We start from the raw sequence: 12,874 nt of genomic DNA, 5'->3' as shown, positions 1-12,874 counted from the left end.
TACCCGGTTTACATTCCCTACACGAGTAGTTTATTAGTAGTTAACTCATCACGACTATTTTAACCTTATAATCTACTCGTCACAACTAAATAAGTTATAAATTACTCGTGGACGTTGATTACGAGGCATGAAACTTATTTATTCATGACAAGTAAATGATTAGTGAACTTGCTCGTTACGGTTAGTTTAAGGACACGTGACAAATTCTAATTGGTTTCTACAAATTACTCGTCACAACTAGTTTATAAAACCTATTTCTGAAATTTTTTACAAATGGTATCTAAAACTAGAAATTTGTTTTCATAAATGCTTATTTTTGGAATTTTCCAATATATAATAGTTCATATTAAAAATATACAATAATTAAGTCCATAAAAATTCAACTTTCTAGAAGTGTCAAAGAAGAAAAGTTGAATATAAATATAAAAACTAAAGTTACAGTCTCAATTATGATCACAAGTAGATAATTAACCGACCATAGAAAATGGAGGAATATGTTGTTGTGGCTGCTTCAAAATATCTCAGATATTTATTAACTTCATCCGGTGCAAGAAAAATGTGCCAACTTAAACTAGTAAAATATTATTTAAGAGTAAAATATCATTTTCGTCAATGTAGCTTACTAAGTTGTATTATTTTCGTTTAAAAACAAACTTTTTTAGCATTTTCATTCTTATGATTTCATTTTCTTACATTGGCATCATGTGAAATTGTGAATATTAACGTTGACCACTGTACTCTTTATTTAGGATACTATTACTAATAATAAGAAAACATAAAAAAAAAACTAAACGACTTTTCAATATTTGATATTGCATACACAAAAAAGATAGTGAGTTCGTCATTACATTTCTTTTGTCTATCCTTTAATGTTGAATATTTTGACTTTTTAAGTGTCAGATTTTATACATTTTATATTTTAATATAACTATTTAAACAACTTGTAAGAGTTCTAGAAGAAATATATCATTAAGCGAGACTTGGTCTAGTAATTACATACGCAGTTGGTAAATTTAAGTATTGATACGGAACCTGGTTTTAAACCAACCGTACAATGTTTAACTTATACAAAATAAACATGAACTCCTTAGAACAAAAAAAAAAAAAAATGTCACGTGAATTCCTAATGCGGATCATGGCTATCTATACCCACTCAGGGGCGTGACCTAGGACAAAGACGATGGCCGTATATCTTTTAGTGAAACGGTGGCCACTGTTCCGACAGACCTAGGTAGCCATACAAATGCTTCGCGAAGCATTGAGAGTTCATGATTGCATTTTGTCAATGTTCCATACGCATTGTTGAAGATTGCACTTTGTCAAAATGCAATACCTATGTGCTTTGAAATGTGGTGGGCCCAGTAGATTGAAAGCCCTTTTTTTTCTAGTTTATTTCAAAATGCATTAATGTTTGTAAGGTTGAAGAGAAAATGAATGTTTTGGATGCATTTGTGAAATTTGATATGGTAGGTGATTATACACGTTTCTGGGTTTAGTGCGTTACACTAGTGATGGTCTAATGTAATTTGTGCTTCAAAGTCTAAGTGAATGAAAATTAAATTAAAGCTTTTATGTATTGTGAGTTGAAATGAAAAGAAATTTTAGATTTTCCAGCTATATTCTTTTATACTTTTTATTTATTGTTTTTTGTATTAAGTGAAGGATAAAATCGATATGTGACAAAATCTTATATTTGTTTTTGATTAGTTTATCTCCGTTCATTTTGTACCGATCAAATATTTATTTCAAATATTTATTTTAGTGACTTTCGCAATATTATTAATACATTACACCATGTTAATGAATAATGGCTACTAGCTTTAACCAAAGAACAAGACCACTTCACATTATACTAATAAACTACGATTATTTAGTTGTTAAATTAGACATGCGGATACCTAGTCCTCATTTCTATTTTAATTGGACCGGTGTTGATGTTGATATATATCTACTGTATGTATGTGTACTTCTACTTATTTCCATTAATATCTTTAGTAATAAACACACTCAAAATCGCTTATTATTTGTATGAAGAAAGTACAAACAATAAGACTTCGAGTGTGTCTGGGATTGTTCATTAAAAGTACGTGTTTGTGAAATGTTGAAGCACACTGCTTCATTAACGTGAACCGCCTAATTGTTTCATTGGATATATGTAAGTATAATCTTCAAAAACGGCATTGGTTCAAATAGCTAACGAACTTTTATGTCCTCATTCACTTAATTAGCTAATTAAAGAACAAAATCACTCAACACTAGGCCGAGAATTGAACATAAAGTTATTAGGCTGTTTTGTACTCAAACATATCAAAACACAATAATTTAGTGGTATTAAATGGGTCATGTGTTTGCAAGTTAGTGGGTCTAACAAGACACGAACCTAAAATGTGTCACACGTATAAACCCGAACACAATATAACAAGAAGGTCTGGTATTAGATTTGATTATTTAAATATTAATTCTTAACAAAGAGTTTAAGAGTCCAGTCATCCATGCTACTAGGAACCCATCAATTTATAAAGGGTTCCAAGGTTATAACTTATTATAACTACATTTTGTCACTTATAACAAAACCCTCTCATACAGACCTAGTGAAGCAATGGGTTCCCCAACACAGCCCAAGCTTCCGATTATCGATTTATCTTTAAAAGGTTTAGACTTGAATTCAAGTTCTTGGGTTGCAAAGTGCGGTGAAGTTAGACGTGCACTTGAAGAATACGGGTGTTTCGTAGCCTTGTATGATGGAGTGTCTCGCGAACTTCGCGATGCAATTTTCGTTGCATCGCAAGAATTGTTTAATCTTCCTACTGAAGTGAAAGCTTTAAACATTCTAGAGACACCATATAGTGGTTATTCTGGGAAATTACACCCCTTGGCTCCTCTTTATGAAAGCTTAGGCATTGAAGATGTAACTATTAAAGAAGAATCTGAAAGATTCACAACACTCATAGATTACTTGAAATTCTTGTGGAAATATGTTGTTTAGAAACAAGACTGGTGATCGGTTAAGCATATGCATAGACTCGTGAACCGACCGTCCGAATTTCCATATTTTTTAATTTTTCCTTTAATATCTCATTTTATAAATCATTTATTACTAGAGACTCCCAATTTTATTTATAATAAGTTTGTTAAAATTGAAAATTCATATCAAAACATAATTAATTGTTTCTTAGTTTGATAAAATTGTATTTTACACGCGCGCACACATACACATATATGTGTGTAATTTTAGTTTTTTTTATTATTATTTATGATGTTTTACAGTTCTTAACTTCCATCCAACTGATCCGACCAGTGAACCAGTAAGGTGACCAGCTCGTTATCCGATCCAGTTCTGCAGGCATTGCAATTGTAGATGCTTTATGCAACTTCTTGTCCATCTATAAACAAACTTGGCAAGTTTTCTTGGGTGGGAGGCAAACTTGAATTTTAGACCAAACTTAACAAGCTTTTCACGTTTCACCAAAATATTTGGATTTCTCCTAGTCGTGTATAGGCGTAGCGAACTGCCTAAATATACAATTTCTAAACAATATCTATATGTACCATCCTTGTTCATAAACCACCTATTAATACAATAATAATAATAATAAACTAACCAGTTTTATAACTGATATTGATCAAGCAATAATTTGTTTGATTTTCATGTTTCAGTGAAAGTGTGTTGATGTACTCGAATGCTGTAGCAGAACTTGATCACATAGTGATGAAAATGGTAGCAAAAAGTTATGGAATAGAGGAACACTATGAAGCTATGCGTGGATCGACCACTTATCTTCTTAAACCGGCGAAATACCTACCCGCTCAAGGGAATGAGAAAAGTTTGGGGCTTGTTGCACATACCGATAGAGGTGTGATGACTTATCTTCATCAAGATGAGGTAAATGGTCTGGAGATTAAGGCAAAAGATGGGGAGTGGATTGAAGTTAATTATCCACCCTCCTCTTTTGTAGCCATGGCAGGAGATGCTTGCATGGTAATTTATACTTTATATATTTTTTTAAATACTCTCTTTAAAATTTGTTATCAATTCATTTTTTATATATCTTGAGACCTCTGCAGGATATCTGCACCAAATATAATCATTGTATGATGATTTTGCACACAAACACATGGCGGTAGTTATTTAACTACCAAATAACTAATTAATGACTACCCTTAACCGACTAGCTAAAATACTAAGGTCTAAGGGTATAATAATACAAAAAACTTAGGTTATAAGTCTCGATTAAATATTTCTCGCAACCTCACATTAATAATCTATGAAAGTATTTGCAATCCAAAAAGATAGATAGCTACAAGTCTGGTTTCAAAACATTGATAGCAAGTTCGATTGTACACGTATGAATGTGGTGTTCATTAGGCATGGACAAATGGAAGAATCGAATCGCCAACTCACAGGGTGATGATGAGGGGGGCAAAGAAAGATTTTCACTGGGACTATTTGCATTTATCAAAGATCACATCATACAGATACCTCAAGAACTCGTTGATGAAGAACACCCGCTGCAGTTTCGTGCATTTGATAATTACAAGTATATGCAGTTCACTCCTGAAGGGACTAACTCAGACCGCCCCATCAAAACCTATTGTGGAATTTGAAGCACCAATATTCAACCAGAAATTTATACATATATCTTAATTGTGTATTGTTCAAATCCAATGTGACACCATTGTTTAATCATATCTATGGACTATGTGTATGCTTAGACGTGTTACTTGTTTCCCTTTGTTCTGGCAAATGAAAAATCTACCCTCAGAAAAACCTAGAAAAGAGGAAGAGTCACTAAGACAAGAGCTAGGTAAGCAAGCAAGAAGGAGAGGCTAGAAAAGGCAGGGGCTCTCCATCTCTAGGAAGATTGTGTCCAGGATCTGGTAATCTAAAGCCTTGCTTCTTCTGGTCGGCTCGTATTAGCCTGTGCTTTATTACAGGTAGTCATTCCCCCGTTCCTTTAGTCTTTTCAACGGTACTTGAATCTTAAGTCGCGGTCATGTCTCGCCCCCCGGTATAGTGACCGGTTCCTTGTTTTACCCGAATTTCATCAGTTCCAGGCTCAAGTGCCTGTTCATCCATCTTCATTCCAAAGGCGAGCATATCCATTGAGTGACTGTAACTGCTATCGTTTACAGTCAATAGTAATGTATTAAGGTTTGTGTAAAAAATGCATTGGGAGAAGTTGATTAATTAACCACCTTGTTTTAATGTTACTTTCTGTTTTGATATTTAATCTGACATATTTTCTTATCGTATCACTTGTGATTATTGTTTGTATTTCTATTATTAATTCGTATGCTGAGCATTATGCTCAGGCATGCTTTGTTTTCGTACACGTTAGATCAGCAAGATCACTCGGGAAGGGAGTGAAGAGTGACAACTTGGACAAGGAAGACTTTTATTAATTTGATGTGATAAGCATGGACTTCATACTTCTCATGTTCACCACCTTGTGATCATTAGGATCAAGTGAAATATTTGATTGATCGATTACATGAATACAGCGGATTACCAAGTATAGACAATGATGTAAAATACGTCGCTTTAATGAGATAACGAGCAAGCTTCAATCAGTCAAGAAGCTAGCATCCAAAGTTCAAACAAATTGATTTGTGAAACAAGTGGTTATATTGATAATTATTTACTAGAAGTGAGACCAAATATGTGTAGACAACTCTATAGTTATTCGCTTAACTAAAGAACATGATCATTTGGCCGGCAGTGGAGCAGAAAATTGATCATTTAGCTGTTTTTTGTATGCACTATAATAAAAGTCATCATGCAAATTGATTGTTTAAATTAACATCACTATCGTCCAACATATCGAGCCATAAAAAATGTGAATGATAAGAACTACTGGTCCTGGTCTAGCATAAGATCTGATTATTTAATATATTCTTAACATTTTCTGTTTGTAGTTATGCACTATGAAGTGTGAGTGTAATATATATACACACGCGCACTCTCTGATAAGCCTACTATAGAGAGAGATCTAGTGGCATAATGGGTTCCTCAACACAGCCCAAGCTTCCAGTTATTGATTTATCTTTAAAAAGTTTAAACTTAAATTCAAGTTCTTGGGTTACAAAGTGCGGTGAAGTTAGACGCGCACTTGAAGAATTCGGGTGTTTCATAGCAGTGTTTGATGGAGTGTCTCGTGAACTTCATGATGCAACTTTCCTTGCATCGCAAGAATTATTTGATCTTCCTACTGAAGTAAAAGCTTTAAACATTTTAAGTACGCCATATAATGGTTATATCGGGCAACAACCCATGGTTCCTCTTTATGAAAGCCTAGGCATTGAAAATGCAACTACTAATGAAGGAGTTGAGAGTTTCACAAAACTCATGTGGCCTTCTGGAAATCAAAGTTTCTTGTACGTTTTATTTTTAATATCATATCATTTTACCGCTTTATATGTGGTGGAACCAAAACTTAACTAATGTTTTCTTGAACTTTATAAGGAAAAAAAAAGTCAAGTGATTCGGGTTATTGCCCCCTGGTTTAGAGTTGTTCAAAAAGTTCGTGTCTTGCTTGAAATCGGCTAGTTTGTGAACGAGCCAAGTTGAGCAAGCTTGGTCTGTAAAAGATTGAGCCCGAGCCAAGAAAAGCTCGGTTTGCTTAGCAGGCTCGCTGGCTAATTTTAAAAACCCAAATTTTCAATATCTATAAATTATATATTTCATCTCTTTATTAATTCTGCATTATGTGTATGTTAAAAATATTATCTTTTAGTTTATGCATGTGTGTAAAAATATAAAATTAATTTAGTCAAAAAATAAACTAGTAGGCTCCACTTTTACGAGCAAAGCTCGAGCTAAACATTTCAGCTTGTTAAGATAAACGAGTTGATCTCGTGCCCAACCTGGCTCGGTTGGGCTCGGGTCTGCTCTTTAACAGCTTATGGCCTACCTTGGTTCCACCCTGCAGGCCCTGTTTGTATCTGATATTACACATAAAATTATGATTTGTTTGGTTTTGATGTTTCAGTGAAAGTGTGTTGATGTACTCAAAGGCTGTAGCCGAACTAGACAAGATAGTGATGAAAATGATAGCCGAGAGTTATGGTATAGAGGAACACTATGAACCGATTCGTGGGTCGACAACCTATCTTCTTAAACCGACGAAATACCTACATGCTACAGGGAACGAGAAAACGTTGGGAATTCTTCCGCACACCGATAAATGCTTCATGACTTATCTTCATCAAGATGAAGTAAATGGTTTGGAGATAATGACCAAAGATGGGGAATGGATTGAAGTTGAATATCCATCGTCGTCTTTTGTAGTCATGGCAGCAGATGCTTTCATGGTAATTTATACTTTATATATATTAAACAATCAGATGTACCCGGTAAAATCTCACACATAGACAAATGGAAATGGATTGATCAAATGACTAACCCGCCAGTTTTTTATGAGGGAACTATGAACTTGTGACTGATGGTGTTTTTCTCTCTTTATTAGGCATGGACAAACGGAAGAATTGAAGCGCCAACTCACAGGGTGATGATGACGGGAGACAACGACAGATATGTACTGGGGCTATTTGCGTCTATCAGGGATCACATCATACAGGTACCTCAACAACTCGTCGACAAAGACCACCCATTAAAGTTTCGTGCATTCGACAATTACGAGTATATGCAATTCTATTACACTCCTGAAGGGGTTAACTCAGAGTGCCCCATCAAAACCTACTGTGGAATTTGAGCAGTTCTCGACATATTATTGGTTCTGAAAGAACCATATTTGTTTGATCACATCTATTATGCTTGTTGTTTCTTGTTTCCTTTTGTTAAAAGAATTAATCACTGTATGAATGTATAACCTCTGTGTGGTTCAAAAGTTCCAACACATATTGTAAAAATTCAACATATGAATATCTAGAAAAACCAAAAAAAATAAATTAAAGAGAACTTCAATTTCATTATAAACTTTCCATTGATTGTAAAAATTCAACCTTTTAGACTTCCTTGTTACTGAACCACAACACTAGATATCAAAGTCAAATCATTCCATCTTTGACATATTCTTCCAACCCTCGCTTCAACCTCTCGGATGCAAGCCGACAATCATTCTCCACCAGACCACCAAACGAAATCCTAACGTGACCCGGGCACCCACACAGACTGCCTGGGATTAGAACCACGCCATGCTTGTTAGCGAGCCAACGGACCACCTCAAAGTCACCAATGAGCTTATTAGGTAACTTGGCCCACAAGTAAATGGCCCCTTCTCCACCTTTGACCGCGCCCTGCCCTAATGGTGATAATGCATCAACAAGAAGTTGGCCGTTCTTAACCAGATCGTTGACCTGATCCGTGAAGGGCTAGTCTTTGTGAGATTATTGAAGCACATATGGGTATGTTGTCTTGGATTTTAAGGAGGAGTTGTGCAAAACCTTCAACTTCAGAAGGAAATGCTATCTGAATTACACAATTTTAGAGTATGCTTTAAGAAACTGTTTCTAACATAAAGACCTTTTTTGCATGATTATATCATTCGGCTTTCCAAACTTAAACCCTCTTTTGCATGAGTAAGTCCCTAAACTTTGTTTAAATGACTTTTATGTTGAATTTCAAAAGTCTATGGATCCATTCATGCAAAAACAACGTCCAGGGACTTACTCGTGATTAAGTATAACTTTTTCCATCATATTAACAAACTTATAGTTTAGTAAAAAAAATCTTTGGACAACAAGTACTGCTTTAGACCTGTTGAAATTAACTCGTTTATACCATGCTACTCATTTTGACCTAAACCCGTTTTAGCCTATTACCCAACTAGACCAACCCGCTGTCCCGCTCATATTGCCACGTCTACCCCACAAAAAGAAAAAGAATGAAGTTGGATCATAAACACATATCATTCATGCAACAATAAGGTGATGCTTACGTATCCAACTCGCCAACCCATCATCCCATAAGCTGAGAAAGAAAAAATGTTGACAATGTGATTTCCCTCAATGCAAGAGTGCTTCAAACCATCATACATAAAATACCTGTTTATTGTAATAATTAAATTCCAAGTTTCCAACAAATAAAAGACGACAAGACGAGGTGATTCCAAACTTTTTATGTTAAATTGGCCAATTCGGGTTATATTATATTCACAACATGTTGAACACGTAAAATTTAAAATAGAGCTAAAAAGGGAACATGTTAAGCGGTTTGAGGTCGGCCAAAGTACACTCTTTACAACCTTCTAAATTGATTTACACTCACTTCCATTCAAGAATATGGATCATTAAGTTAATTAAAAATAATTGAATGCACAACTTTTTTAATGAAATTTTAGAAATGGTTAGAGTAAATTGGTTGTGGTCAAATGACTAAAGGATGTGCATATTTGTGCATGTGATTGTTAACATCAAATATATACTTCGACGAACAAAATCACTTACTCGTATGTGTTATCTACAACAAGCCAACATCCAGCAGTTATGCAGATATTTGATATTTTCTAGAAAAATACAATGGCTTAAATATCATTAAAATTATCATGGCATTATCACGCACTATATATAAAGATACGCTCATTTTAGAGTTAGTATTATCTTGAGAACCGCAAGAACTATATAACCAAGTGTGCATAGCGCATCAATTAAAAAGGTAAAATTGAAAAAAGAAATTTGTTTGTTTCTCTTTCTCTGCTCTTACTTTGTTTTTATCTCCTCTCTCCTGAATTTCTACAAATAAAAGTATAAAATACATGTGCATATAGTGTATGTGCACATATGCATTTAGACAAAAGACTACGAATACCGTATTTTTAAATAATAAATACCGAAATCCTGAAATTTATATGCATTCTAGTCAACATAGTACACGCATTAAAACGGTTCTTGCCATTCTCAACATATTATTGGTTCTTAAATTAACATCCACACACACACGTAGAAAGAGAGAGAGGGGGGGGGGGTGAGAGTACCTTTAGAAGGGGTTCTGGGATGTAAGTTCCAGAAGGATTCCCCGGATTAACAACTGTAACTAGCTTTGGAGTAGGTTTGGTTTCCCGCAAAGTTTTTTCTAGCCAATCTAAGCATTCATCAAATTGGGAATAAATAAGGCCATGAACAAGTCTTAGAAACTATTTGGGTAAAAGAAAGTAACTTGAGAGTATTTAAATTATATAATAAAGCTTCAACCTGGATCAGGATGAAGCGTATCTGGATCACCAGGACCCACAAGAATATCGGTAACACCTGTCATCTGGAACTGGAAGGCCATGTACGCCACGCGTTGAAGTAGTGTGGTGCAAACATAACAACCGAATCCCCAGCATCACACAATGCAAGAACAATATTCACAAATGCCTAAAACAATTAAATAGGTAAGAAACATGAAAATGTAAAAATACACGTTAAATAATATCAAACTCGCACAAAGATACCTAATTTGCTCCTGCAGTTACCATCACGGAAGATTTGCATAACTTATTTTCTTCACACAACTGCGCCATATATATTTAACCATTAAGAATTTAATTATTATAAAGGGTATAATGGTACATTGTTAATTCATATATTTTAAATTTTGACCTTTTTAGTCAATGCTTCCCTAAGCTCTCGAAGACCTTCATCGGCACCATAACGACTAATTGAAGGCTCCCACACAAGTTTTTGCACCTTCTCTAAGCCTGGTTTAGGTGGTTGCCAGTACACAACACCCTGTATTATCAACAAAAACGGATTGCAAAATAGTCAAATAAACTTTTTTTAAAAACTCAAATGTGGAAGCAACAATTCTGGCAACATAGAGTTCTAGTATGAACCAGATGAAATTCAATTATAATTCAAGTGTTTCATCATTTTTTGCGAATTTTATAAAATGGGCTTGTAACTTTCTTGAAATCAAACACCAACAATATTTGTAAAAATAACCGAGTAGAAACAAAGAGGAAAAGAAAACCGAATGTAAAATGTATCCTTTTCTTTTTCGAAATGTTCATCTGTTAAAAACAACAATGCTGGCAACAGAGAGTTTTATTTTGAACCAAATGATACAACTTTAAATCCAAAATTTGGATTTCATGCTTCAAAACACTGATTTTAAATCCAATAATTTGCAAATAAAAGATGTTACCAAAGCTCAAAGCTCAAGCATCTCATTTGATCTTTGTGAATTTTGAAAATAGGAGTAATAACTTCAAAAGTTTGTTGAAGTCTGTCAAACTCAATTCAAAGCTCATAAAATTAGGTAGAAAATAATAATAATAACCTGAGCTAGAGATGTAGCGCCCTTGACACCTCTAAGCAATTCTTGTATCTGCATACATAAAAACATCACATGCATCCCTAAAAGCACACAACTTTACATATAAAACAAAAAATACAGCAATTCAAGAACCCAATTTGGGATTGCAAAATGAACCTGAACCATGACAGGTGTTTGGGTTAATAAAGCCCTCCTTGCTAACATTCCATACCAACCCATATCTTCGTCTGCGGATCTTTAATTGGAGCTATGGAACTTGGCCCGATTGAGACTTTAACTACAAGATAATGGCAAAAAGGATGAACCACTGTAACACAGCATTGCTGAATTGCATGTATGTATTTGAAAACCAGTCTCTGTGTCAGTGAATTGCTGAAACTATTATATAATCTTGAACAAGCCTACATATAAAATTACTTTCTTCCTAGTTTATTATATTATTATAAAATTAAAGTAGGCTAGTTCCATTTCTTCTTTCTTTACTTTTTTTTTTTTTTATATTAGTCATTCGTGTTTTTTACGATTTCCGTGTTAGGAACAAAGCGGCGCAGCAGAACAACACACAAACAAGCACACACGATTATACACACGGTAAAACAGAAAATATAAACGAAAAGCACGACACAAGAATTTTACGTGGTTTGGTCCCCGCGGGGGACCTACTCCATGGGCTGCAATTAGGTTATTTCATTGATTAAGTGTAAATATTACAATTACATAGCAGGGTTATTTATAAGATATGAACTGGAGTTAAAGGCTTAATTAACAAGAAACAATAACGGGCCAAGTCCTTGTTCTCCTTCTCACCAATTTAAGCCCAAGCCCAAAGCTAACTCAAAGCCTTCACAAATCCTAACATTCCAAACTATCACAAGCATATGATATGTGGAATTCTTGTTAGACTGTCTCCAATGTGGCTGCCCATTCCGACGTGACGTGATAAGTTGGATGAAAGAGACGGCTCTTCAAGAGTAGCTGTGGGAGGATGAGCTGCATTATGGCCTAAGCTCAAAAGTTAAGCTCAATCCTTACACCTATCATTGTTAACTTTGTTTTTTACTTCCTAGTTTCATAAATTTAGCCATTGATGAAGTGGAAATTGACAGAAAAGAAATTTTACGAGACATCTTGATTATAAAAACTCAAATTGATTAGTGCGAGACGAGAATAACAAGAGTGCCACTATGACACGTGGTGCTCAATATAGATGTCACAAATATTTGTTGTGATAATCCTGATAAGAACCTGCATAACTCGATTGAATATTCTAGTTTATAAACAACTTTACTTTAAATAATTGTTATCTTTATTAACTGCAAAGTCTTATGGGTCACATATTACTCTTAATAGTTGTCACTTAAGTCTTTGAATTGAACATTTTCTTAAATGGGTCGGTTTTGGTTGTGTTTTACCTTAAATGGTTAAATCAAAATAATTTAGCAATAGGATATAGGTAACAAGTTGAAAATCGCCTACTAATGGCTGACCAGATATGCGGTTTTCATCCATGTGGGTTGTTCAGATATGCAGTTTTAGTCAAATAGTTTCAAATTTGTGATTTTCGTCCTTGTGGTTTCATTTCACTTGCAATTAAACCCGACTTTGTTAACCCCGTTAAGTTTGGTCGTTAACCAATCAGCATGCCCCTCACGTGAG

At 34.6% G+C, this 12,874-nt stretch overlaps 1 protein-coding gene and 2 pseudogenes across 2 annotated transcripts; 2 read left to right on the top strand and 1 right to left on the bottom strand.

Annotated features, from left to right (window-relative positions):
* Positions 1 to 2,599: 2,599 nt before the first annotated feature.
* Positions 2,600 to 4,605, top strand: LOC143544586 (deoxypodophyllotoxin synthase-like; annotated as a pseudogene).
* Positions 4,606 to 5,947: 1,342 nt separating this feature from the next.
* LOC143544585 (deoxypodophyllotoxin synthase-like) lies at positions 5,948 to 7,763 on the top strand. Its single transcript, XM_077036657.1, has 3 exons — positions 5,948 to 6,375; positions 6,990 to 7,311; positions 7,467 to 7,763. The coding sequence occupies exons 1-3, from the start codon at positions 6,002 to 6,004 to the stop codon at positions 7,710 to 7,712; spliced, it is 942 nt and encodes a 313-aa protein (XP_076892772.1). The 5' UTR covers positions 5,948 to 6,001; the 3' UTR covers positions 7,713 to 7,763.
* A 244-nt stretch (positions 7,764 to 8,007) lies between these two features.
* On the bottom strand, positions 8,008 to 11,467 carry LOC143544584 (aromatic aminotransferase ISS1-like; annotated as a pseudogene). Its single transcript, XR_013137275.1, has 9 exons — positions 11,375 to 11,467; positions 11,222 to 11,269; positions 10,543 to 10,671; positions 10,395 to 10,454; positions 10,150 to 10,317; positions 9,933 to 10,039; positions 9,406 to 9,464; positions 8,898 to 9,003; positions 8,008 to 8,428 (listed from the first exon to the last, which is right to left on the bottom strand). The product of XR_013137275.1 is annotated as an aromatic aminotransferase ISS1-like (transcript).
* Positions 11,468 to 12,874: the final 1,407 nt, after the last annotated feature.

Source organism: Bidens hawaiensis, unplaced genomic scaffold (assembly GCF_021521415.1).
Source record: "Bidens hawaiensis isolate Kalapana, Puna unplaced genomic scaffold, B.hawaiensis_p1.1 tig00013629_1, whole genome shotgun sequence".
Classification (NCBI taxonomy): domain Eukaryota; kingdom Viridiplantae; phylum Streptophyta; class Magnoliopsida; order Asterales; family Asteraceae; genus Bidens; species Bidens hawaiensis.
This window is presented reverse-complemented; position numbering and strand designations above follow the sequence as displayed.

What these genes read in the sequence shown, in the direction of transcription:
- LOC143544585 (XM_077036657.1), top strand. Translation starts at nt 6,002, where the DNA reads ATGGGTTCCTCAACACAGCCCAAGCTTCCAGTTATTGATTTATCTTTA. An exon ending in TCTGGAAATCAAAGTTTCTT is followed by an intron (nt 6,376 to 6,989) that starts GTACGTTTTATT and finishes TTGATGTTTCAG; the next exon opens with TGAAAGTGTGTTGATGTACT. An exon ending in TGGCAGCAGATGCTTTCATG is followed by an intron (nt 7,312 to 7,466) that starts GTAATTTATACT and finishes TCTCTTTATTAG; the next exon opens with GCATGGACAAACGGAAGAAT.